Genomic DNA, 26668 nt, shown 5'->3' on the forward strand with positions numbered 1-26668 from the left:
TCAAGCAGGCTTTTTTTTTGTAACCACCTGAAAGTATTTGTTTATATGAGAGATTGTCAGCTATAAGAAATGGCTCCTTAGTAAGCAATGGTCAGTATAGTAGTTTCCACTACTTACACTGTCTCTGATTTAGTCTGAGATGAATATTTTTAGTTCACCTAAATAGCAAGTGCTTGACAAAATTATTTTATTTTGCCTGGCTAAGCAATCAACCATGGCTTATTACTTGTATTTGCTTGTTCTATCTTAGAGAAAGATATATTGACCAAAGGTGTCTGTCAATATTTTTTTCAAAAGCTTGATGTCTTCAGAGCTCTCTGATCTGTCTCTTCTCTTAGCATTAATGCTGGGTCACATGGCAGTTTCACATAAATTATCAACTGTATCAAACATTATGTATTAATAAGTAAATGTAATGGCAGTACTTTTTGGATTACTGAACCTGGATTAATTAGTTTTACTTCGGTTTTGTACTCACTGAAGGGTTTTGAATTTCTGATCAAAATAGCTTTGTCCCAAGTCACCCTTCATTCAAGGTAACAGTTAAAATCCTTGCATTGCTCATGGGATGAAAAATCTCAGCTTTATTGCTTTGTGCAGTAGAAATCATGAAGTGGCTACTCTTAAATATCAAGAAATGCCATTAGTTTGGGGGCTCATAGGGAAATCTATTTCAGATGGTAATTTGGAAGAGGAGAGAACAGCAGTAATAGTGATAATAATACTTAGCTCTCTGGTAAGTATTTTCCCATAAGTCATTTATCATAGAAGTATGAGAGAATGATAAATGACCTGGCTTTTAAAATGCTCTTTGGTGGAAATACATTTACTTCGTGCTAGCAGCCCCGGAGAGTGTGTATCTCGTACGTTGATGAGGTCACGGTACAGAAATTTCGATTGTGCCTTGCTTCACTAGTGCTGTTACCCATGCGCTCTTCAGCGTGAATCAGTTTTGGTGTGTAATATTGATATTAGGTTGACTGCACTGTTAAGCTGTGCAAGCGCACATATAGATGTCATTTTGGTTTATTGTTAAATTACAAAAAGGCTCCAACTCTGCGATGCCTATAGCCGAAATAAGAGTCTGGTCTCCAGCTGCGACACCTTGTGAAACTGAGGAATGCAGGACTACAGACAAAAGGACTAAGGAGGGTGTTTTTACAGGAAATATTAGCTGTGGGGCTGCTTTTTTTACCTGTCTGCATTTAGTTGATTAGCACGTCTGCTGCATGTTTCCTATTAACCTTGAGCGGGACAGCCAGTGCCGCAGCAGAGCTGTGTGCCAAGGCGTACCCACGCGCGGGTCCCACCGCTGGGAAGCACCGGGAGGTCTCCGGGCCGATAGAAGAAAGGCGGTCACATAGCCCGGTGTGGGATACTTCTATATATTAGAATAGGTATATTAGAATTTCCTTCCAAAAAACCTGCCTTATCATCACTGTGCTTGTCTCCTGCCCCTTTTGCCACACCCCATACTCCTCCTTAGTCTTTCATTCATTTCTTCTTTTTCCCTGTATCTTCCTTTGCCATGGAGCTTGGAGCTTAGTGAGTGAACTTGAAACCCTTTGGGGCAAAACCGTGTAGGGAGAGGAAAAACAGCCAAAGCTGAGACGTGGCAATGAAGGAGAAAAGGACTATCCTTTCTGTCGCCCCCAGGAAAAGGAGACGAGACTTGAAAATAAAGGGCATTTTTATAGCACACTTGAGGTAAAGCACTGTGTGTCACAGTCAGAAATAGTGTCAGAAAACTGAGAGAAGTGAACAGCAGTAGGCTGGTTTTTTTTTTACTTTTTCAGTACGTTTCCACACCATGATATAAAACTGTGACTTACATTTATGATCAGTTTAGCTGTATGCACTTGCAGAGCTGTGTCTAATTTCATAGCTAGAAAAGCAGATAATTTTATTAGATAAAATAGGGTTAATGGAAAATGTCGTAATGTATTTAACTGTTATAAAACTTGGCTCCTATATGATTCCGAGGAATCAATAACATTTCCTAAAGTGAACAGAAACATTTCAATTGGGAAAGCAACTTCAAAGGCAAAATTTGGCCTGGCGCAAATAGTAAAAGTTTGCTTAGTTTGTCCAAAATGATAATAAAAAAAAATATGAAGACAATGTCAGTGGAAACTCATGATGAGTTATTCTATAGACTGCTCTGAACCTGTGGAAATTGTATATTTGTTGCTGAGCATGCATTTATATCTACGAAAATGTTCTTTTTTCTCTCTACTCCTCTTACCTTATCCAGATTTATATTTTTGAAAATAACATCTACTATCAGCCTGATGTAAAGAGTAGCTCATTGCGCCTGACATCTTCAGGAAAAGAAGGAATTATTTTTAATGGAATTGCAGACTGGTTATATGAAGGTAAGCCAGACAAATATATCTGTTCATTAAAACAGATGAGAGGTTCTTGTACAGACCCAACAGCAGAAATCTGTTCATTTCAAAAAATGCTATCTAAGGTTGTTTTTGTTGTTTTTGCTTTTTGTCTTCTCATTTTCTTGCAAGATTGCCTTGCAATCTTTCATTAGTATCTATTCATAGTTTACGTTGGCTGCTGGTTTGCATATAATGATATTTTCTGAGAAAGAGGAATATATTTTCAACCAGACTGAATCAACTGTATTATGAGCACCAGATAATATGTAAAAAATTTTGCAGTAGTGAAATCTTGATGTATTGAATTCAGCAGGATTTTGCTACTTACAGGAGTGGGGCCAGCGTTTCAAATAGAGCTGTCAAATAGGACTGTTCAAATAGAGCTAAATGCCCTGTACGTTTTGCCTACCTAGAATAACTCCACTCATACCTTTGCAACTATTCTGTATTTACAGCACATGTAAGGAGAGGAAGAACGCAGTTTATTGCTTGTGTGAAAAACAGTGCAGGTACAAAGCTATTCACAGTTAAAACACTTTAATAGAAGAAGGCATTGAAGAATCACAGCATAGAAAAATTGGCTATGTTTTCTTTCTTTACTGCTGGCTATGTATCAAAAGGTGATCAAAGATCACCTGAAGCCCTACTCCTTTATAGCCCTGTCTCTCCTTCACCCTCCGTGGTGTTTGGTCTGCTCTGCATTAGCACGACTCGCAAGGGACTCCAGCCCTTCAAGGCAGGCAGTCAGATTGTACTCAACTTTAAGGACGTGCTTGAATCCAACTGAGTGTTCCCCGAGATCTGAAAGTGTCATATGGTTACCTCAGCGGTGGCTGCTGCCTTTGATTAAATCCACCTAGGCTAGACTCCTTTAAAACTTGCTGTATCTGGAAAGCAATGCCGAAACGCGGTGGAGCACAGCTCCCTGTGTGCCATCCTCTGGCTCCTGAAGCCGCCTTCTGCGCAGGATGTTGCTCCCCACACCTGAAATGCTTTTAACATAATAATGAAGTTAATAATAATTTAACGTAATAATAATCAAAAAGATGGGAGCAGATTATCCAATTCAGTACAAAATCTTTATGTTAATGCACAACATATCAGTTATCCCTCCTATTCTTGGGCTCTTTAGTTGTATAGACAAATAGCCCAGAGTAAAATATTCAGCTGCCTGAAGTATATAACTTCTTGTTTGTAAAGTTTTCCAGGGCAGAGTGCCTTTGGGAATGTTAGACACCATGGCAAGAAACTTTAGTGGGGCCCTTGGAAATGATCCAGCCAGACCTCACTGCTTTTCAAGAGAGCTCACTTTGGCACCTTTGAAAATCCCTCTCCAAATGAACCCTGAAATTAGAATGATAGTTTACATTTCATAGCCATATAAATGCCTTTATTTGATAATTACCTAATTCCAAGGTTTTGGTGCTTTCTGTTAATATTTTGAAGTATTTTAATGTGTTGGCACATTTCAAAACTTAAGGACGAAAGGAATCTCCGCAATGGAATGGTATTTTATATACACTTCAAATCTAACATGACTGCAAATAAATATAAGTATTTAAGCATATCTAGTTAATTGATATTGGCACAGTGTATCAACTTTTTGCTGAAACAAAGCAAAGTTAGTATGAGTCACATTCATGGAAGTTAAACATTTGACAAGGTATCTCTGGGCCCAATTCTGCAAGCATGTTGAGGACCATTGTTCGAAATAGAGTAGCCTGGATTTTTTACTCTCTTTTGGGTGTAATATGAAGCCGCACTAAACTGTGTATAGTTAAGGATCACTGTGTAGCTCTAGCACACAGAAGAAAATGTAGTACAGGATTTAAAGACCATAATACATTCCCTCCTAGTCTTCAAGTGATCATAAGGATATCATAGGATAATTCAGGTTGGAAGGGACCACAGAAGGTCATCTAAAGCAACTGGTCCCTTCTGGTATTTGCCACCATTTATTTGAGCTGTAGGGAAGAGATGGAGTAGATCCCATCTCAGCATTATGCAGATAGATGTTAAATGCATATTCCTGTGAATAAATATGGTCTTTTTATATGATTTTGACCTCTGTGTTCATAAGATCTGTATTTAGGAACTGAAGAGAAGCAAAACTAATCTCTGTTATTTGAATCATGCCAATATGGTCTTCCATTTCAGTCTCAGAAACAGTATCTGAAAGAGGTCAATGTGGATTTTTGTAACTTCATAAATGATAGATAAATGATAGATAAATGAAGCTGTTGATAAAACAGATGACTTTTCCTTTATCCTGAAAACATCTCATGATGAACAGAAAAAGAAAAAAGAGGAACTTGGAAAAATAGCAGTGGCTAGCACAGTAGTGGCAGTGATGCTTGTATGAGGTTATGCTCCTTCTGCTTTCCTGTTTGTGCCCACCCTTTCTACAAGCACACTTTATGAATTAATATTTGTGGGTTGAAATGCTTTACAACTTCCCGGAACTTGTTTAGTTAATGGCAAAACCCAGAGCTGTATTCATATGCACACGGGTGATTTTTGCTTGTGGACATATAGATATGCAGGTCTCATACCCAGCTGATTTCCAGCAAGGCCATAACCTTCCACTTTTTTGAGAAGGAAGCCAGATGCACTCATCCAAACGTTTCCTGCCTCCACACCACTTATTGCCTTGGTTTGTTCTCCCTGTTCCCTGTCACTACATTCCTGGTGATACGGGTCCTAAAGCACCTTCAGTAATTTTGCCCATTCTTTTCCAAGCCCTTTAATCCCTGGCCCAAAGAGCTGTTGCATTTCCAGTCTTTCATAGCATGCTCTCAAGGTCCCAGGGGTGAGGTTATTGCTCAGGAAGGCAATCTGTGGGCTCTGTTCCAGTATATGTGTGTGTGTGTGTGTGTATGTATGTATGTATATATATATACACATATATATATATATATATATGTATGTATGTATGTATGTCTATGTATATGTATGTATATTTAAGGTCAAGGTAGAAGAGAAATTTGTCTGTACACAATTTTAGGACCACAGTCTGTGTTTATATTGCTTTTTCTCGGTTAACTATTGTTTTATTCAGAGCAGTCCTCTACCATTCAGTAGACAAAACTGAAACATTTTTAATAGCATCAGAAGAGGAACAGGTTGCATATTTTTGCCAAATAAGTTAACAGACATATAGGGGAATCTGGAACTGTTCCTCATTTTGACCTCATTTGTTTTCTTTTTCCATTTGTGTGAGTTTTTTTTATTAGCATTTTACCTTACACAAGCATTTGGGCATAGCTTTTGTTTGTGTGATTTTTGCTATCTGGTGTTCACCATTCAGTCTCTGCTGTTCTCCTGTGTAAATGGTTTTAGTTACTTAGTCAGGGGGAGAAGCATGATGCAGAATATATGACTTTGAATGTAGGCCCCAGCTTCATTACACCTAACCTTACACACTTCAACCCCTTCAGCCACTTCAAACCTTTCAAGATCTGATTTGCCTCCTGGAGAGACCCATATCTCTCTCCATTGACAATTTAAGTAGTATTTGTAGGTAGGCTCTTACGTTAGGTATGCAAGGTCAGGCGTCAGCTCCAGTTGGTATATCATTCGCAATTAGTTTTCCAGACAGATTCTTCAAATATGAATACAAAATGTTCACCAAATAAGTAAATATATAAAACGTAACAGAAAAATCCAAGTCCTTTCACAAGTGTAAGGCAAAAGATCCCTACAAGTGGTGTGTAGAATTGGTCAGGAACTACTTTTTTTGCAGTCCCAGAATTTGGGGGCTGCTTCTGTGGTTGTTTGTTTTGTTCCTTTCTGTTATGCAGTACAATGAATGTAAGAAAACAATCATCATGTGACATCTCGGATAATGACTTTCATTTGGAAATGAAATCAAGTTTGGATCAAAATCAAATGTTTTGTTTTGATTCTAGAAAAGTTAGATTGCAGAAACATTAATCTTTCTAAGAATTAAAGCTGAACATCAGACTGAGAAAAGAAAGCTAAAATATTTCACTCCAAAAATAATTACATTTTTCCTTGGAATATTTCTTGCAGCTCTATTCAGACCATTTATTCACAATGAATATTTCAACTAATTTCATTCCATACTTTCATTTTTTCTTTTGCCTCTTGACAGAAATACCTGTCTGCAATTTCTATTAGAAATCTGTGCAGGGCACTATGATTTATATTGTTCTCTTCTACATTCACACCATAAGAAAACCCTATTGTAATCCTCATTCAAATTTCTTTTACATAAATAATCACGGTGTCAGGATCTGCATATTGGCAACTGCCACAGCTCGGAGTAATCTGGTGTACAAAAATTTCGTATGAAAATAATGGCCTGCTAGTCCTAAAAAAAAAAAAATCTTTTCTATTAAATTGGTGCAGACCGTTTAAAAATTAATTAAATGCTTTTAGTGGCCTGCAATAGAACTAAACATATGGCAGTTACAATCATCCTTCGCATTTAGATGATTTATTGACGTCAGTGAAAGTGTTGTATGAGTAAGACGCTTTAAAGTTTGGTCTCTCGATATGCCTTGTTATTCAAACATTCAACCCAGGACAATTTGAAACTACAGTAAAATTACTACGGATGCATTTCAAGTAGGCACAGAAAGAACAAATCGGTGCCAACTGAATAAACTGGAAACTATGTGGTAGTATTTTTAAAGACCCTAAACATATCTAATTTTGCAGAGGAACTTCTTCATTCTCACATTGCCCACTGGTGGTCTCCAGACGGTGAAAGGCTGGCATTCCTGACCATAAATGACTCACTGGTACCAAACATGGTTATTCCTCGGTTTACCGGAGGTCTGTACCCGAAAGGAAAGCAGTATCCATACCCTAAGGTAAGATGAGTGTGAGCACAGTCCCCAGCTCCCCTTCGTTGTTCAGTGATAGCAGTCAACCGTATGGGAGAAGAATTTCCATAGAGCAACGGGCTGGTTTCATTCATGTTGCTTTTTAGTAAATATTAATTGTGTTTTATTCTGGGGGGTTTTTTTGGTAGACTTTAAAACCTTTTGCTGAAAAGAAACTATCTGGTTAGGGAGCAGCAGGCAGACTGGTTCACAGTAGTTTCATCATTGGTATATGACGTGATAAAATCCGCCACTTCTGCAAGAAGAGTAACATGTTTGGAGGAGTGCACGGCAAAAAGAGAGAAGGTCGCAGCTGCAGTGGAGATGCACGCTGTGCCCAGACTGTGTGTTCAGTTGCAGTTATAGAGATGGGTTGAATGCAATCACAGCTCAATAAATTATGCTATTATTAATAAATGTGAAAGATGGGTCTGATAAAAAATAAAAATAAAAAATAAAAAAAAGCTATGGTAAAGCATTTTCCTGGTCATGAAAATGAAAAAAAATCAAACCACCCCTGAGCTTCAGAGCATTTAGATAAGGATTTTTAGATTTGTGTTGAAAAGTGACAGAACAGCAGAACAGCCCGCACAGGGATAAAGTCTGAAATCATTTATCATTTTCTGGGGGTTTTCTGATTGGCTTCTTCCTGAAGTGCCATTTATGTGTTGAGCTGCCCAGCTGGTATTATCTTCCAACTTGCCAGTTTATCCAGACCTTGCATGCATTGTGTAACCTCAAAATATAAACTAGTTGAGGAGTGGAACGCTATACAAAATAAATAGTAAGTTCTTTTGTCCTCTACCAGTGTAACCTCATTAGCTTCAAAGAAACCGTGCCACATTTCTGTTAGTGAGCAGCTAGCCAGGCTCTCTCGCTCCTAGATGTACATCAAAGGCGTGCTTTCAGGACGGAGGGATATAACACAGCGTAACATGCACATATGCAGAAATATGACAGGGGGGCTGTTTGATGCAAGAGATGTCATACATCCTGATACGCCACAAAGCTAAATATGAATATATATAGCTGCATCTAAGTACGGTGTGTATAACTGAACCTGAGCTCAAGGTTAAAACCTTGAATGGTGTTCCAGGGTATATAAATGAGATATTTTGGATAGAAATTTCAAAAGTGCCTAACTTCCTTTCTGGAGGGATATGTGGGTTCTTAAACCTGATACTTCTTTCACGTTTCAAGGGAAGTTCATTAGGGGCTTTAGAAGATATTATTGTGTTACTGCCACTTTTAGGAGATGAGCCTTTATTCTTAATGGGGGCAAAGGGAGACCATAATAGGTTCTATGAAACAATAATAAATGTAAATGTAATATGTATGTAATATGTAGAATGTGCTATGAAATAATACTATGAAATAATGAACTAATAGCATTTTCAGAGGTAGTTTACATACTTTCATTGGCATAAAGCTTTGAGTGGCAGAACAAAGAAAAAATAAGGAATATTTTAAAAAATTAACTTTTAAACAAGAAATGAGAAATTTCATTCATTAGCAATTCAGCACAAAACTGATGCACAATACTATTTCAGTAATCTCATTAATGAAAAAGCATTATCTTTATTTAATGTCTCTTTTTAATGCCAATTTAGCTACCCGTTAAACATCATTAATTGGTAATGAAGCTTGTGGTATGGCAACAGATATGAAAAAAGTTTTGGTGTTTATTATGGAATGAAACCATGGGAGAAAATTACTACTATGATTAAAAAAACTGAAACCTAGATGTGTTTGTGAACTACCTTTGGGTAGTCTTGCCCAAGGGAGCAGAGCTTGAAGCTACTGTCTACAGTCGACAGTAGACTCCAGCTCTGACCGTGTTCTGTGTACCCAATACCATGTCTCAGAACTGCCCTTAACTTTTGCACCATGCCATGGAAATGTAAAGCACTGTATGTATTTTCATGCTATTAAGAATTAGTTTTTCTATGACTTCTAGTAGGAAAGATGGTGTGGCACGTGCCACAGTGAGCCTGTGCCCCTTCTGCACCAGGGCTGGGGGCTGTGCTCAGCGTCCTGGGCTTCTGGCTGAGACGTTAGCAGGGATCTGGCCATGCCTGCTCTGAAGACGTGCTTCAGAGTTTCTCTCTGCAGGGTGGTAATTACTTGTGACAGGCATCGCAGGGAGCGTACCAGGTTACCGCTATTCAGTGTCAGGTTCAAAGGATATGAGGAGATTGCATTCGTATCCTAAGAGCTTGATCTTGCAGTGGTTTTCTTTCTCCTTTTTGCTTTTGTATAAGCTGTTTTCATCCAGAGGATGCGTTTGGAAGAGCAAGGGCAAATTCAACAGTGTTTATAAACAAAAATAAATTTCAGGGGTCTAGTCAAATCCATTTTCAAAGTTTTGCTTAGCACTAGTGAAAAAAGGCAAATAATGCTGTCTTTTTCCCCATACCACTCAGAAATGGGTGGATGCAGCATTTACACTATCAATATTTTGAGGTAAGTCCAATTTCTAAAGGCGATTTGTGAGAGTTTGTTAACCAAGCCATTTTCCATTTCTAAATATCCCTGCAAAGAGTCGGATGTACAGCTTTGTAATAACTAAATCCGTAGAACCAGTGATTATATCTTGTCCTTTCAATTGTCCAGTGTTAAGAAAAAGTCAACTCCCTTTAAAGACACACTCTTTATTCCCTGTGTCCCAAAGACTCTCTATATAGAGAGCGTTGCTGTGTATTACACTGGAAACAAGCTCGGATACGGTTATGGCTGGGACAGCAATATGGGACTTGTAGTGTCTCGTTGCCACCCTGCAGAGCCTTAGCTTTCTACTGCCAGTCCTTGCTCTTTCATCTCGAGAAACTTCCCCCCCCCTCCCGCCGATCTGAGCCCTGTTACCAGGAAAGCAGGAGTTCTAGCTTCCTAGGGATCCTTGGGATTTATCAGACTTTTTCCAGTCGATTTATATCAAGCACCTATTTTCTTCCCCTTGTAGCAACAAGAGGCGTTTTGTTTCCCTTGGAGCTGGCCTGCCTGGCTTTGCAGCTGGCTTTGCTGGGCAGGACCAAACCCCTTGTAGCGCTGGTCCCTTGCTCTGCCCAGGGAAATCTGTCATCTCTAAAGGGCAATGTGAGAGAATCGCTTCACTAGTGCTTCATACTTTTATAGGTGTAATTTGTATGTCTATGAAATTCATTTTTAAAATTTCTGTAAGAGCTTTCTCTTTATTATAAGCATACTGAATTATGTTAATGAGAGAATCTATTTAGCTGTCACTGTTTCGGTGTCTCTAAAGTTCCTTTTTCCTTTTTTTCAAAGGCGGGTCAAACAAACCCAACAGTAAAGCTGTTTGTAGTTAATCTGTATGGACCAGCACATACACTGGAACTGATGCCACCTGACAGCTTTAAATCAAGGTATATAATTTCCTTGTTTTGTGAAACTCGTGTTTAATTAACTCGATAATCTTTGAGGCTAATCTTTGCATTTATACATCAGCATAACACTTATATTTGACTAGAATGCACTTGATCTCTGTCCCTGTGGCTGAACGTATGGATGCTAGAATAAAATACAGCTCTATGGGATTGATGTTCATAGTAGAAATCTCAGAGATCTGGAATTAGCTTATTTCTAATGTCCTGTGAAGCTCAAATTTACTTGAAATACATGAAACAAAAGATCTTCAGCTATGGTAAAGGGGCCTGAGCACTGCCCTTGTTTTGAAGTTGCTCTGGCATTCACTTCTTGCATTTATTTGCTACATGCCAGCTTGTTGCTTTCACTTTCTGTAATGAAATTACAGAATATAGGAGAATTGTATTACAAATATAGAAAACATTTCAATCCTGTAATTTAGACAGGAATATTATGAACTTTTTGAATCAAATACATTACGGAAAGTTTAGTTTCTGCCCACAGCTGACAAATGCACAGAGTTCACAGAAGGTGAGATGTGATGCCACCAGGTCAACTACGATAAGAAGGGCTGGGCTACATCTGTGCTTGATAGTGAGATTTTCATGAGAAACCCTGTGTTTTGCAGCTGAGGAGTTGATTTCACAGTCCCTTTAACTTCGGGGCTAACATAAGGATGTCTGGGTGCAAGCAGCGACTCCCTTACTGAAGCCGAGCTGAGCTCCCAGTTGTCTGTCCTCCTGTGAGATGCCTTGAAATGTTTTTTTAAGGGCGAGAAAATTTGCATTCCATTCTCTTATGCATATTCCAGTCTGTATAATTAAAGCTGTCTTGGTTAAATTCCTGTTGTGGTTTCAGTTCACACTAATGATCTTCAATTCTGGTCCTAAATTGTTATATAATATAAATTAACGTTATCAAACAGTTGCTACAGTCCAAATCTGGCTTCCTTCTAAGAGCCAGGGAGGTTCCACTTCATCTCTTTTTTCCAGGCATTTTTAGATGGGGGGGGAAAAAAAAGTAAATAAGATTGGCAACTATTAAGCTATTTCTAGCTGAAAAAAATATGAGTATAGGTTTTTAGTTTTGTAGTTCCTACAAAACCCAAAAGATTTTACAATAATTGTATTCAAAACAGTCATGATTTTATCAGTGGGCACCGATTCGCAACTATTGCTCCCAATTTTTAGCTGGCCTACCTCCCTTCCACACAATTTGAGTACACTAATTTAGTATTGAATCATGCCTTGTAATTATTGATGTCAGCAGGAAACTTACTGATTGTGTTGGTGAAAGGAATGATTTTGAATGAATTGTGCTTTTTGAAATATTTTCTTTCTGTTGATGGGCCTCTATTGAAAAATGTAATAAAATCTCCTGCTGTTAGCTAACCCTTCATTAATTGAACTGCTAGTATAAGCTTCAAAAGAGCTTCCCTGCCACCAAAATTAGCATCTTCACTCTCTTAAACAGCATTAAAATTGTCCTTTAAATATGAGAAGATATGGAAAAGTGAAATGAAAAAGCAATATGTACTTTCCCAAGAAAAAAAATCATCTTGGAAATGTTATGATTTCCCTCTAGTTTTTTCAGATTCATTCTTACTCCCTAACAGATTGCAAATAAGAGTAGCATCAAGTGAATGAATATTGACATCTTAAAATCTTTTTTCCGTCTTGAACCTGAAGGCTAGCAGTGGCCAAATTAATGGAATTTCTTGTGTGAGCCTGCAGGGGTGCTGTCCCTTGATTCCTGAGTCCTTGATAAAGATATTCTACAGGTTAATTGAAATAACATTCCCTTTCTCTGCTCTTTGTTTTGCAGTTACGTATCTTAAAATTTCTGTTTTGCTGCTGTGTCATAGAAGCCTGAGTAAAAACTGTTTAAGCCTAGAAAAAAAAATGATTTAATTTTAATTTTACATATTAAGATACAATGTCCTTGCTATAAAACTTAGAAAACTTGAATAGATGTGAGCCAATATACTGTGAATTTTGTGTTCTGACTGTGGATTTGCAGAATTATCACACCATCACCACCCTGGTCACCAGTCTATGTGATTGCATGTAAAATATAGACAGGTAGGAGGAATGATCTTTGAGCAGGCCTTTCTAGAGTGGAAATCTTTGGAGGTGACTGTAATGACTGTGACTTTTTTAAAAAGCATTAGATTTTTTTTAAAAAGTAGTAGTAGTAGGTACTTTTAGCAGTCAGGTTTTGTTCAGTTCCATTATCATTAATTCATCGTGGAGTTCCTGGTCAACGGCTAATAGGAGTCTTTCAGAATTAAGTGGAATGGGCCACTCTCAAGTATAGTTTTATGGTTACTTCAGGGTGGAAATGTTTTGGAAATACATGTTGCATAAGTCATAGCGAACTAGTATTATGGGAGAGATCCACTCCTACGCAGAGAAACCACGCAACTGGGTAGGGAACGGGGCTTCCACCAAGCTTTATTTATAACCCTGTAAACATTCAGATTCCCGCCTCTGCCCAAATCGGGTGCAGTGCAGGACCTCTGAGGATGGAAAAGTGCTCCTCTGATCCTTAGGGCCTCGGGGAGCTTGGTGCAAGGCTTGGGCCCATTCAGTGCTCCACCTGCACTTACTGCTTGCAGGGCTCCCGAAGGGTGCGTGGAAACGTTCCCCCAGTTCTGCTCGGGTTATTCTGGTGCAAAGAGAGCACTAACATTTGCAGATTTACCCCTGAAGGTTTTACTCCTTGGATAAACTTACCAGCTACTGTGCACTGTTAATGCCGCAAGAAGACTGCCAGTCTTCCTTTAAGCATTTGGTTATATTTTATGAAATTACTGTTTTTCTCCTATTTCTATTCCATGTGTACAATTAGATCATTTTTTTCTTCAGTGACAAACATGATTTTGTACTATAGCTTCTTTCTCGTTAGTCCTAGGAAGCCAGTGTACATATGAGGTGAAATGTGTGTGTATTCACGTACATGATCATTCCCGTCATGGCATGAGTGTTTGGCTTTTGGTTTTAAGGGGAGGACGAGGCCCCGTTCCAGCTGGAAAGCTGATACTCGCCTACTGTTACGACTCTTGGAAAACCAGATACGGCGGGCAGGGGGTCAGTTCAGACCGCTGTAACTAAGGACCGTCGAGGAGTCTTTGTCACTGGTGAGGGATTTGGTATTAAGGAAACAGACCCTTTTGATTTTAATTAATTTTTGTGATGGACCTGGAAACATTTAAGAAATTGAGTTTGCATGAGTTCCAATATCACACTTACAAATCGTTATCCACGTATTTCCACATCACCTAAATCATTTAGATATTTATGTACTTCTAGTTTTAAGTCAGCTTTTGAGTTTCGAAAGGTTGCTTTTATACTTATGACAGCCAGTTTATTTGCGCTTGCTTTGGAATAGCAAACTTACTTGATTCCAACTGGAGACGGGAAAGATTGGGGGGACCCTAAAGCAAAAGATTTGGTACTAAGGAAACAGGCTTTTGTTTCTGGCTTTTCTTAGATGCGCTATGCCTAGTCTATTCTTTCAAGCTTCTGTTACTCTCATCTTCTGTAAATATGCAATAACGGTACTTACCTCTCAAGGTTAATGTGAAGGATTAATTCACTATCACACCTTACAGCGAATGGTTATAATATATTCAGCCAAAGCAGTGCAGGGTGAAAATGTCTTCACCGGCTTTATTTTGTGGAAACTTTGCCGCACAGCGTGGTTGCGGTAGGACATCTCATCACGCCCAAGGACGGCAGCCGGGGCTGCGCAGGAGGAGCGTGGCCAGCGGGGTGAGGGAGGTTGCTGTGCCCCTCTCCGTGGCACCCTTGAGGTCCCCCAGGGCGTGGGGACCCCTGCTCAAGGGGGACAGTGAGAGTCCCTCAGGGGGCTGCTGAGGTGGTCGTGGCCAGGGCCTGTGAGAGGAGGGCTCTTCTGCGGTGGTGGCAGGGGATGTCACAAGGGACGATGGCCACAAGTTGCAAGCTGAGAAGTTCTGGGTGGGCAGGAGGAAAGCGTTTTTCACTGGGAGGGAAGTGAACCGCTGGAATGGGATCTCCAGAGGGTTGGGGAAATCTGTGCCCAGGGAGCTTTTCCAGGCTCGGTTGGACACAGCCATCCTGCTCTGATCTCTGTGGGCAATCGTGCCCCTTCGAGCTGGAGCTTGGGCTCTTGGGCTCCCCACGAGCCTCCTCACCACAGGCCTCTGCTTCCGAGTCATGGAGCAAGTGTGCAGGGCATCCATCAGTGCGTATGCAGAAGGCTATACGGTGTTGTATAGGCTAAGGTTAGTATGCAAAAATACCAACAAACTGTGGTTATCTTAGCTACCTTGCAGGTCATGTCTTCATTTCTATCAAGTTCTGCATGTACCTCTCTGTTAATGAAACTTCCTATTAGTAGCTGTAAATTGTCTTACACTTTTTAATACTCAATGATATAAATAATTTAAGGATATAATAAATATTCCAGAGCATTGTGCAAGGGGCAAGTTTCTAGTGTTTACCTTCACGAATGGCAACCTGCCAGTGAACTATTGGAACATAGTAGCTTGGTTTTCTTAAGATAACCCTTGTTGTATTTATTCATCCAAATCCAAATCTATTAATACCATCGACAAAAGTAAGGTTACTTGTTCCATTGCCTGAAATGTTAAATGTCTTCCAGCTATTCTAATAAGCAGATTTGTTTCACAATGAGCTCATTAGTTTTAAGTTAGAGCAGAACGTCTCCATTATACGAAGTGGTATAAAGTTGCAAAATTTGACTTTTTTTTTTCTTGAGCAGTTTCTTATTTTAAAATTTAAAACTGTTCTTTTGCCCTCTTGCTAGTCTATTTCAAATCTAAGTACTTACTCCTAAGAAAAATTTAGATTATGAGTGTAACTATGCTTCCAGTGCAGTGCAATGCAAATCTCTTTTCATTGTTCAGCTTTTTCTCTCTCTTGACCTTGTTAAGCACTTAAAATAATGCCCAGTGAGGTATGCATATAGCTTTCCATTCACAAGCATCCCAAAATGCGCAGGTGAAAAAAGGTATGCAGAACATTCTTCAATGATGATAAATCAGCTGTTAGCAAATGGTTAAAACACCTCCATAGAATTGTGTATCGATTGAGATAATCAAAATAAAGGAAACCTTTTTATAAGATAAGATATATAATAACTTGAGGCTTTAAGTTTGGCAAAGGGTGATAAACACCTCTGATGACAAACTTATGTCTTTCACAAGCATCATATAAATGAATCGTGGTTTCACCAAGTCTTTGAAAAAAAATAATTGCCATAAACTCAGGAGAGATATACTTGCTTTTCCAGCAGCTACAGCAGGAGATTCTTTTTGCACTGAATATCCTCCATCCCCTTCAAGCCCCAAGACGTGATACGTCAGTGTGCAGCACCTCCCCAGCACATGGGAGATGTTCCAGCTCCTCCTATGGAGCTGGCTGCACACGTTTCATGTTCCTGGTTCACAGGCCTACGGGAAAGCAGCACCTGCTTTATACTGATTGCTTTATTGAATTGCCCTAGGCCAATCTGAAGCCAAGCAACCCATTTAAAAATCAAATGTGGAATTAGAAGTATGTCTTTGTCTTGTGAAGAAGCTGTGAAGCTCTTGTTTTTATGCATTGCCGGATTTAGTCCAACTCGGAATAAAGTGAGTCATTTGCAAGCTCCGTCGGTATTGACTAGTCACAGGGTTCTGTGGAAGGAGAATGTCTTTTCCATGTTTTTGGTATTTTCCATATACACTTACACAGAGCGAAGAAGAAAGTTAATTTTTGAATTTGGAAAGAACAAAACCTAGAGCAAATGAGATGTAAGGGTTCCTTAAAAGACTGAGATGAAAAGTCTGATCAGACCATGCTATGATGGAGAAAGGAAGCTGGGACTGGCTGAAAACAAAGAGATGGGTCTATGAGGCAGCGAGTGCAATGAGGTTTTCTTGGGAGTCAGGGGCTTGATGGGAACCCTGGGAGAGGTGGTGGGTTTAGAGAGGGCAGGTATTGACGAGCAGGTTTTATGGTTCCTCTGAGATGTTTTATAGTGGCCCTGATGTGAGAAACGAGATCAGTAAGGAGAAACGTGGAGCCAGCTACACGAAGACTAGGAAGAAGGACATTAGGAGTGGGGTCGGGAGACAAAGCTTGAAGGAGACTGGCTACAGCAAGAGAGAAAGGTCATCTTATAATTAAGTAAACTGAATGCTAAAAATGGATTCACAGAGCCCATATGTAATACAGTGAGTTTAAACTAACCATTTCACAGGTGATCAGTAATTGTGCGTTCCTTATTCTTTGGCTGTGATGTAAGTTAATCCACAGTCTGACTGAAGAAGTGTTCCTGAGCAAAGTTGGAAGTTGTGCTCTGAGCATGTCAAGTGCCACAGAGCACCGAGCAAATGGGTCTCAAATTGGGCGTCTAAAATGAGTGTAAATTTTTATTCAGTATCTTGCTTTAGCCCTTCATCCAGAAAGCAATCATACTCTTTCCTCTTTACAGTGATGTTGCAAAAAAAAAAAACTTAGTGTTTGTGCAGATGCAGAGAGTTCAGTAATTGCAGTACATTTGTGTACTTGGGTCTGGAGGGAGAGAGAAAAAGAGTTAGTTCTCTTTATTACAACAGTAGATTAGTTGCAAAAAAAAAAAACAACCCAAATAAGTTTGGAGACGCAAACTGAAAGCAGCTTTGTCAGATTTAGCAGAGTTTTTGCCTTGAAGGCCTGTCTATTTTTATCCAACTGTATCAGTCAATCTAAGAAAACCTATTATTTTTTCCTACAGACTTTGACTAGGTTGTGTCTGTTGACCTACAACAACACCACTACTCCGTGTGTATATACACTGCACGGATATATAAAAAACTGATTAACTACAAAATTGTGAATTACAAAAGAATATTACTTGGAGTATACATGGAGTATAACGTGGGTACATGTTACTACATAGGTATACTATACTACACTCCTGATAAGTCATAATGCGGTGGAATTTGAACAGTTTTTTTGCATAGTTGATGGAAGGGGGGAAAAAAGGAATTTTTAAATGATCTTTCATTTTCACTTCAGTGATCTGGCAGTTTGTCAGTGATGGAAAATGATGTTATGGCTTGATTTGGACTATTAATTACTATATCAGCTGGAGTCTGCATGATTAAATCTGCCATTTCCATCCCTCATTACAGACCTTTTCAAATGGAACAGCTCAGTCTATATTTTATAGAGTTTGGTTCTATAGAGACTTCTGTTGAAGGCTCAGAATTTGGGATAATGCAGGCTCTGGGGCCTGTGGCTGCTGTGGGTGCCTAAGTAGTGGCAGAGGGGGCAGCTCTGATGTACGTTTTGAACGTTCCCTGTTGGCTCCTGCACGGCGGCAGAGCTTCCAGGCTGAGGCGCGGCCGCAAAGGGAGTCGTTCTCCAGCCCTTGCTTCTTGGGTTCTACCGGGGACCCGTTACCTGAAATTTGGTGTTAGTTGGATCCCTGCTTTGTTGGCTATGTCACCAGATCTTGTGTTGGAGATCTTGTGTTATTCCGGCACGTGTTTTTGCTTCTTGATATGTTAAAAATCTTGTTAAGCAAAAAAGGTACATAGTGGACCTAGAATATACCTAAAGTCACTATGTCTAGTTTCTATTCTGGTATCCACTACAGAAAGTATTTATCTCACTAAAAGTCAACTGTCAGAGCTAAAGTGGAGGTGATGGGTTATTCTGCCGGGTGCTTCAGACGTGGCCCCAGGCTGAGGCTGGGCGAGGCTGCCGTGAGCTGCCGTCTCCTGCTCTGTTTGTGTGCGGCATCAGAGCCCTACGCAGCTTTGTGGCTGGCGCTGCTTAGCATCTTTGATCTAGTAAGATGTCTTTTGAATGTATAATTAAATATGTGTTGTCAAAGAGTGATGAGAACTCCATCAGTATTATCTTAAAAGCCTAATTAAACGTAAGCTAAGACCCTTGTTTTAAAGTGGGGCTGAGCTGCCAGACAGGTTCGCTCTGCTGTTGCATGTAGCTCAGCTGGGCTGTGAAAGCCGCTGCCAGCTGCCGGGGCAGAGATGTGAAGCAAACAGCCGAGCCGGGATGACAAGCCGCAACAGGTCTCCCTCTGCACCGCCGCAGCCGGACAGTCTGGCAGCGTTTCGGGAGGAGGGGGCAGATGCTCCATGCCGCCGGAGGCAGTGCGTAAGGAGACCCTCTTGCTTGCAGCGACGCTGGGGCACAGGCGATTTGTCTGGTACTACGTGGAAGCTCACACGCACCGACACCGAGCGTGACTCACGTACCATACGTGTTTTGCAGCTGGAAAGCTTACTATTACAAATGTCTGCGGAAGAGTTGCTAATGGAGTACTTATTTCCCAGTGAAACAGCTCACTAGGATTCAGCCTTCCTAATGGTAGCATCCAGGACACAGACGCCGGGCGTTCGAGGTTGTTTTCCCCATCCCTCAGTGCTGATATTTTCATGCAGTGCAATGTACTATATGCAAATGCATCCATACTTTTTTCTTCAGCATTTGATCAACTGTATTTTTTAAAAATGGTCTAATATGAAATAGGAATGATCTGACCACTGTGTTTGCAAATGTTTACCTCAGGGAATATTATATCACCATGGTGAAATGGACAAGCAACACCAAGGCTGTGGTGAGGTGGCTGAACAGACCCCAGAATATCTCCATCCTCACGGTTTGTGAAGCCACGACCGGGGCTTGCAGCAGGGTAAGTCAGATTGCATCCTAAGTACTGTTTTCAAGGTTTCTTCCTGCATCTTATTTTCATATTCATAAGAAGATTTTAGGAAATCAGTTTGCAGATGTCATAGTTGCAAGCTAAATATAATTAGTCAACAAGGAGGAAATTGAAGTGAGAAAATTCCAAATCTCGTGAAGTGATTTCGTGCAATTAGTAACATTGAGTGACATTTTCAGAATTACTAAGCTTTGTTCACTCATTAACTTCAGTGGAAACTGCAGTTGCTGAATACCATGTACTTTGGATAGAGCTAGGCCAGGGACAAGCTTGCATTCCGTCGGATTTTCAGCTGTCTAGTCTCCGTTCCCTCCCCCTACAGAGTTAAATTTCAGGTTTTTCTGTCTTTCACAGCTTACATTTAAGGCAAAGGTGTAAAATTCTAGTAATCTGAGCAGATTTGACAACATAAGAAAATACTATTTTAAAAGAAATCAAATTCAAATTAACAGGCAACAAGGATATTTCAGTTTTGGGAGTAAGCCAAGCTTAAATACATTTTTCCAGTTGAATCCTGTCACATCCCATCTTTTGTCCCAGACTTCAACTTCAGCACTCCTGTTTTACATCTCTCCATTTTCACAGTCAGTCTTGCATCTTGAATACAGTTGGCCACATTCCCATTCTCAGTCATGGTGTCTTCCCAGAACTAGCTAAAAATGTAAATATTATCTATACATATTAATATCGGTACCAACAAATGTTTCACAATAGAAAGTATAATTTGGAAGTCGAAATAGTGATAAGTGATTAATTCAGGTCTAAGTTTGGTCTTTGAGTCAAAAGGCTCCCATCAGTGTCTGCTGTTGAAGTCAATCATGTTAAAGAGTTGGGACCCTTTCCGATCTTGTCTACTTACATGATTGAGGTATACCTAAGTAGAGAAGATATGTTGCAGATAGTGCCGCTTGGTTTTCCTGACTCGGAGAAAAAACCCCAAACTATGGATTAAGATTGTAAACACACAGTTCAGTCACTTCGTACCTAGTTCCTGCAAACCTTATGCCTTTTTTTTTTAAAAGCAGTCAATCAGGAATCACTGTGAGCAGTCACTTCTGAAAGGAGACCCTTGTGTGCTCCAAGGTCAGTTGGACTCACCTGAAGTAGGTGTCCAGGGAGCTGTAGTCCAGAACATCAAGTAAGAGAGAGGGACTGTGAAATTCCACTCCAGCAGAAATAAAGGGCAGAGAAGGACCTTGTAGGTACATGAGAAAGGGTAGCAATGCAATGCCACCGTCGTACGCACAGCTCTGGTCCCTGTGTGTAGCCCTGGGAGGCTCCTGCGCCGCATCTGCTGGCGTGAGGTGGTGCTCTGAATTCAGGAATTGATGAGGAAAGGGCAGACTGTGAGAAATTAATGTTATATCATGCTATTTGATTTCAACTGAATACCTAATTTTTTTATCCTTTTTGCACGTGTTTTCAATTCTAAAAAGTACTGTGTAAGAACAACTATTCTAGTAGATACTGTTCTTCAGTTTTTAGATCATATTTGTACAAGTGCTTCTATAGCTAATAAATTTTCATTACTTCAGTGCGACTGCAACAATTTACAACAATCAGCATGTGCTCAATATTTTTTTTCAATAACGTGTGTGGTTTTTGGCATGAGGTGGAATATAGTTGTGGCCAATACAAAACAATGTCATTTGCATTTATTTTTTTCTCTTCCCTAATACCACATTACTACCCATTAAAACAAGGGATCATGATTTGAAAAGGTTTCATGCCATGAGCTTGATGCTGGCTGTTTCCCCAGTGTTGATAAAGGACCTAAAATGTCCAGTTGTCAGATGATGCCTAGAGGTAGAACCCAAAGAGTACTAGTGCCTGTGCAAAGCTTCCTGATAGCTAATCAGAAAGGACTGAAAAAGGCATTCTTAGATCCCCCCATGGTTTTCTACCAAAAACTGAGAATAAAGCAGCCGACTTTGTAGTCAAATTATCATTTGTTTCAATGTAAATGTCAGTGAAGCTATGCGAAGAGTATAACACAATAGGAAAGATACAAAATAGCAAGAGACCTTTTGCTGAATGTGGGAAATACTTTTGGTCTATAGCTATTCCATAAAATTAAATTCTTCTCTTTTAGAAATATGAGATGCAGTCAGACGTGTGGCTTCCTAAACAGGTATGGTATAAATGCTATTTCCAGTATATAATGCGTAGCTGCTTTATTATAATTTTTATTTAATTATATGGTATTTCATAAGCTATTAAAAATCTGTTACTTTTAAAACTGACTACTTTTTAGGATCCTAAATTCATTTAACATCTGAGGGTTATAAAAGCGACTGTGTGAACATTCAGATGGCAGCTCATTTCTCTAGTAGGGGGAATCCTGTCGCTTAACTTCACACACAAGGTATTTTCTTATCCGACTGTCTGTATAGCTGGTAGAAGGAGGTTGCACACTTCCAGAGGGCAAGCCAGCCCAGGGATGTGAGACTTCTGTCTGGGTTTCAGAGGCAATGTTCCCTTTCGTTTCCTATCTCTCTGCGTTAAGTAAAGCAGGCACCTTAGATGATTTGCTGATTAACTGCTTTACTCTTAGACGGTTAATGGCAGGTCAGACAAATCCCATTCCAAGCATGTCCGATATACCCTGCTGATTTTTTCTGATTAAAAAATAACCTCACTGATTAAACCCAAAGGAGTGCAAAGATCAGAGGTCACATAGGCTGTAATTGGAATGCAAAGGAATAATATTACTAAGTTCGTACTCAGAATGATATGTTGAACTAATATGTCAGCAAATGGTTCCATTTTCATAGCTTCAGAAGAGCTATCCAGTAAATGGATGAAACACGTTCTATTTAAAATACATTTCAGGCTTCATTTTGCAACGAGCAAATGAGAAATCATTTTAAAAAAATCTATGCTTTTATAGCAAGCAGTTTTACTTTAATATTTCTGTGCAAAGTTGGACTTGGAGAGATGGTATCACATCAGACCACAATTTATGGTAAGACCATGGTTCAGGAAAGCGCTTAAATGTGCTTGTTATTTGTTGTGCATACAAGTTTATGAAAGTCAATGAGTCTTAAGCATGTACTTAATAATGTTTTGCTGAGTCAAGGCCATGGAAACTTTTTTTTGCCCTCATCAGTAGTAGGACTTACTTCTCTCATTAATTGTATGCTTGTAAAACAGTGTAATGAAGGTCCCAGCTGCATCTGGCGTGAGGCCACCAGCCCTTCAAGGAAGGGTTGCTTTTGCAAGGGCTGCACCCTTGCTCTGGGACAAGGTTCCACAGTAGTGAATATTGACATGAACCACATTTTTATTAATCTTAGCAGAATATATTTAAAGTCTACGGATTTTTCTCTGTTTGTCTTATGAGGATGAGAAGTGCGAAAACCAAACAGACCAAAACTGATGTTCTGTTAGAAGTTTATCAGAAGATGTGGCAGACTAACACAATCTTCTATTCATAGAATGAAGAACCTGTTTTCTCCAAGGATGGCAGTAAGTTCTTCATGACTGTCCCAGTGAAGCAGGGAGGCCGGGGAGAATTTCACCACATAGCCATGTTTATTGTTCAGGTAAGTTTTTGGTTCAGGGTATTTGTAATATCCCAGGAGTCATCTAGGACTGTTGCTGAGGATGCCTGACCCAAGCAAAGGCTTGCACATAAATAGTCTCTGCATTCGTGTCGCGGAGGTGCTTGTTCATCCTGTCCAGACTGTCACTCTCTGCAGAGGGACATATTTCTAACCTCTTGCAGTGTAAGCAGAGGTCTCTCTCACCATGGACCCATGCTATGGTGGCACATAAGATCTGTTAATGAAAGACACATCCAAAGTGCCCTGGAAGATTTCTTGTTTTTGTGCCTCTAACCAGAGATGTTTTCTTGTTAAACCCTTCTATCGGTAATAACAATATGAATGGACAAATGTTTTATAGCCATGGAAATTCAAGAGACCTGCTGGAATGCTCGTTTTATGTCCTTTACATATACTGTATATGTATATATAGAATTTTAAATGTCAGTTCAGAATATTTGGAATTCTGGGCTTGCACACAAGAATAAGGGGAGGCAATACCCCCAAATTAAGATTTTTGCGAAAACTAGGGGTCTCGTATTACCCTTTGCAACATTTTCCAGTGGATTCCGCTTCCCAGGGTCATTGCTTTTTCCCAAGAAGAACCTGGAAGAAGATATATTTGCACTATGACTTTGAAGGTCACCAGTATGAAGTTGTGATGAACTAATAAAAGAAATTATGTCCTGGAACTGAACACTTCTAAGGCATCTATTTAAATCAGGGCATTAATCCAGGTACTTTAGCAGAACCATATGACATAGGAGGGATTATCAAGGTACCCAAACATCAAAATAGCAGCCTTGGCACCAAGCAACTCTATTATCCCCCTTTCTGACAGTGTTCTGGTATGAACATTATTAAGTCTGAAATATGTTCACAGTGTACTGCAGACAGCACAAGAGCAAAAGAACCTTAATGAAATTTTAACCTGAAGAAGGAAGAACAAGATACTCGGTGACTAAAGTAAATATATCGAGAAAGCATCAGGGAAGAAAAAAAGGAACAAAGACATATTAAATTCTGTTTTCTAAAAAAAACAGAACTCAGAAGAGAATCTGATAAAGGTGTATTAATATAATAACCACACAGAAATCCACAGCAAAACAAAGCCATTTAGCCTATCAAGTTTTCCTGTGGCTTCTTCCCCAATATGAATTAATATCATTAAAATACATGAAATAATAAAATTGTAGGTCTAAAAATTCACCTGCAGTGGCCTGTAGCACAGATGTTATATATATGATAAAATTTACCTTAAACCTGCAGGCTCTGGCATTTTTCAGTGTTAAAGAGTCCAGGAAAGTTGATTCTAATTCAGGAAAATATTTAACAAAAGATTAAGCCCACTTCTTCAATAAGGCAGTTAAATGCACACCTCATTATAAATACATGTTTTAATCCCACCAGAATAATTTTTAAGGCCAAGTTTATGATTAAAAGCTAAGTAATCTGCCCTTCTTTGGAAGAATTAGAGCCTTGGGTAACAGGTCCAAAAATCAAAAAGACTTCTGGCTATTTGGACCACCATCGGCGCAAATAAACAAGTCTGAATGGTACCATCAATGGCCAGTTTGGCTTTAAGTATATAGCTGCTCCTGAGGAGTAAAGGAAATGTGATATCCCCTGTATCAAGCATTATTCATCAATAAGCGACATGGTGTGTGGTAATGGGGCTGATCCAGAGCAATAAAGGACAGGAGATGTGTTTATATGGTGTGTTTTACACACTGCATTAATCTGATTGTCCATTATTTCTCAAGCAAACACGGAGGCATAAAAATTATATTAACCGTTGCTCGTAAAGTCCTGTGGCCCGTCCGCTGGTTGTCACACCTCGGGAGAGCCCCGTCAACGCCGGAAGATGAAATCACGTGTGCTTCTCTGTGCTCCCGTGTGCGTATGGGCATCTGCTCGTTAACCAGAACGCACCTAAACAGGCAGGAAAGTTAAAAGCATCGTGTTGACCCAACGTGGACACAGAGTAGCACAGAAGTAAATTTTAATGGCTCCTTTCAGATTCAGTTAATCACTGGGGTTTACTTGTCGGTCTTCAGCAGAGGTAGTGACAAAAGCATTTCTTGGACTGTATTTTGGAAAATCATGTGTTGATACAATCAAAGCAGGTTAGCAGAAGCATCTAATTAAATCTTTTTTGGGGGGAAAGTTGCTGTTTAAAAAGATAAGTCTATCATAGTTTATTTACTGTCTGAATTTACGAGCTCGATGTGTGTTTTACTGTTTTCAAACACTTTTAGTAACTTTTGAAATATTTAAAAGAAATTAATCTCAAAATGGGATTGAATCATGTGTTATGTGTCTAGAAAATTCTTACTTAGGGTTTCGCAACTCCAGGAAGTCTCTTTTTTCCAACCACAAAATAAGAATTATAAAGTAACTTTAATGGATCAAGGCAAGAACTTCCTGCAAGCTTCATAAATTATGTATTATGGCTGTAACCTTGAAAAATAACCATGTTTATTAACGCTTGGCTGGGCTTTTTATTGCTGCGCTTTGTTAGACTCTGTGATCTCAATATTTAAATATCCCTTTCAATAGTCACAGCTCTTCTCTATCTCCAGAGAGGAAATAGTCACTTCTAATAAATTACTAATTTGTATTTTAATCATTCCTTGAGATGTCACTGAATATCAGAACCTTCCTGAACAAGGGAACCGAGTTTAGTAAACGTCCCTACAGTGCCTAGCACAGTGTCCTGATTTCAGCTGGTACTTGCAAGACCTGTTATAGGGCTACTGGGTCACTCTGACCTCATGGATCTTGCCATTACCAAACACATCTGTTAGATCTCCGTTACCACTTTTTGCTTTCTGGTCATTGCTGCTGTTGATGTGGAGCTCAGAGTGTACAGGGTACGCGGGTACGGTTCAGAAATAAATAATAATTAAAAAAAAGTCAGATGCATTTACAACCCTTTTTGTAGGCCCACAGCTCCATCCCTGTTGGTGCCGTTGTGGTTAGATGTGGATGGATGTTCCCCATTCACAGGACTTAAAGGCCAGAGGGCACCATCAGATCCTCCACCTGGCCTTCCTTTATAACTGTTCAGCTTCACCCACCTAATCAGCAGTGTGACAAAAGCTGAATATAAGATTAAGCGTCACCTCTTTTCTTGCAAGGGTTTGTCATGAATTTGAAAACCCAGGAATTTTTATAGCCCAGCCAAGCATTGTAGCCCTAGTACAGCAAACCGCTCTTCAAGTCTGTTCATGCTGTATCACAGGAAGGGTTGGAGTCTTAATCTTCAGCAGCCCAAGCAAAAATTTTACATTTTGCACTAGCAAGCACTCGAAAACGAGCTTCCCAGTATTCAGGTTTCCTTATTTTTAACCTGTCTGCGTCTGATAAGAAAACTGCTACAATAAATCCTGCACTTTCCTGGTTCAGTTCCTGGTGGACTGGCTGAGAGAGGTACCAGCACGTTGCTTAGGAGAGGTTTTGTACTTCTCTTCCTTACTTGTAAGCAGTTATTTTCCTAGGCTCTCATTGGGATGGAAATCATCCATGAGAGGGAGCAAGGGGTGCTCACACTTCCCCACTTGTAAGCATTTGGTTCAGTTGCCAAAAATGGGAGTCCTAGACTGTCCTTATGGCCCCGGGAGGGAGAGAAGCCCCTCCAGAGTGTGTTTTGGAGCAGAGGCTTAACCAGGGTTTAGATCCCCTAAACTTCTGCGGCAGAGTTTGTGTGGTCCGTTCCTCGGAGAGATTTGCCTGCCTTTGCTGCGGTGCTGTCGCGGCCTCTGTCCGCGCAGCCTCC

At 39.8% G+C, this 26668-nt stretch overlaps 1 protein-coding gene across 3 annotated transcripts in view; it reads left to right on the forward strand.

Annotated features, from left to right (window-relative positions):
• Positions 1–26668, forward strand: part of DPP10 (dipeptidyl peptidase like 10) — a 280467-nt gene that overhangs the window by 223005 nt on the left and 30794 nt on the right. For all 3 annotated transcript variants that reach the window (XM_064514641.1, XM_064514640.1, XM_064514639.1), the window contains exons 8-13: positions 2255–2375; positions 7074–7228; positions 10523–10620; positions 19192–19315; positions 21438–21476; positions 22783–22890. In XM_064514641.1, the coding sequence (XP_064370711.1) occupies positions 2255–2375; positions 7074–7228; positions 10523–10620; positions 19192–19315; positions 21438–21476; positions 22783–22890 (645 nt within the window). The remainder of the gene's footprint in view (positions 1–2254; positions 2376–7073; positions 7229–10522; positions 10621–19191; positions 19316–21437; positions 21477–22782; positions 22891–26668) is intronic.

Source organism: Dromaius novaehollandiae, chromosome 7, assembly GCF_036370855.1.
Source record: "Dromaius novaehollandiae isolate bDroNov1 chromosome 7, bDroNov1.hap1, whole genome shotgun sequence".
Taxonomy (NCBI): domain Eukaryota; kingdom Metazoa; phylum Chordata; class Aves; order Casuariiformes; family Dromaiidae; genus Dromaius; species Dromaius novaehollandiae.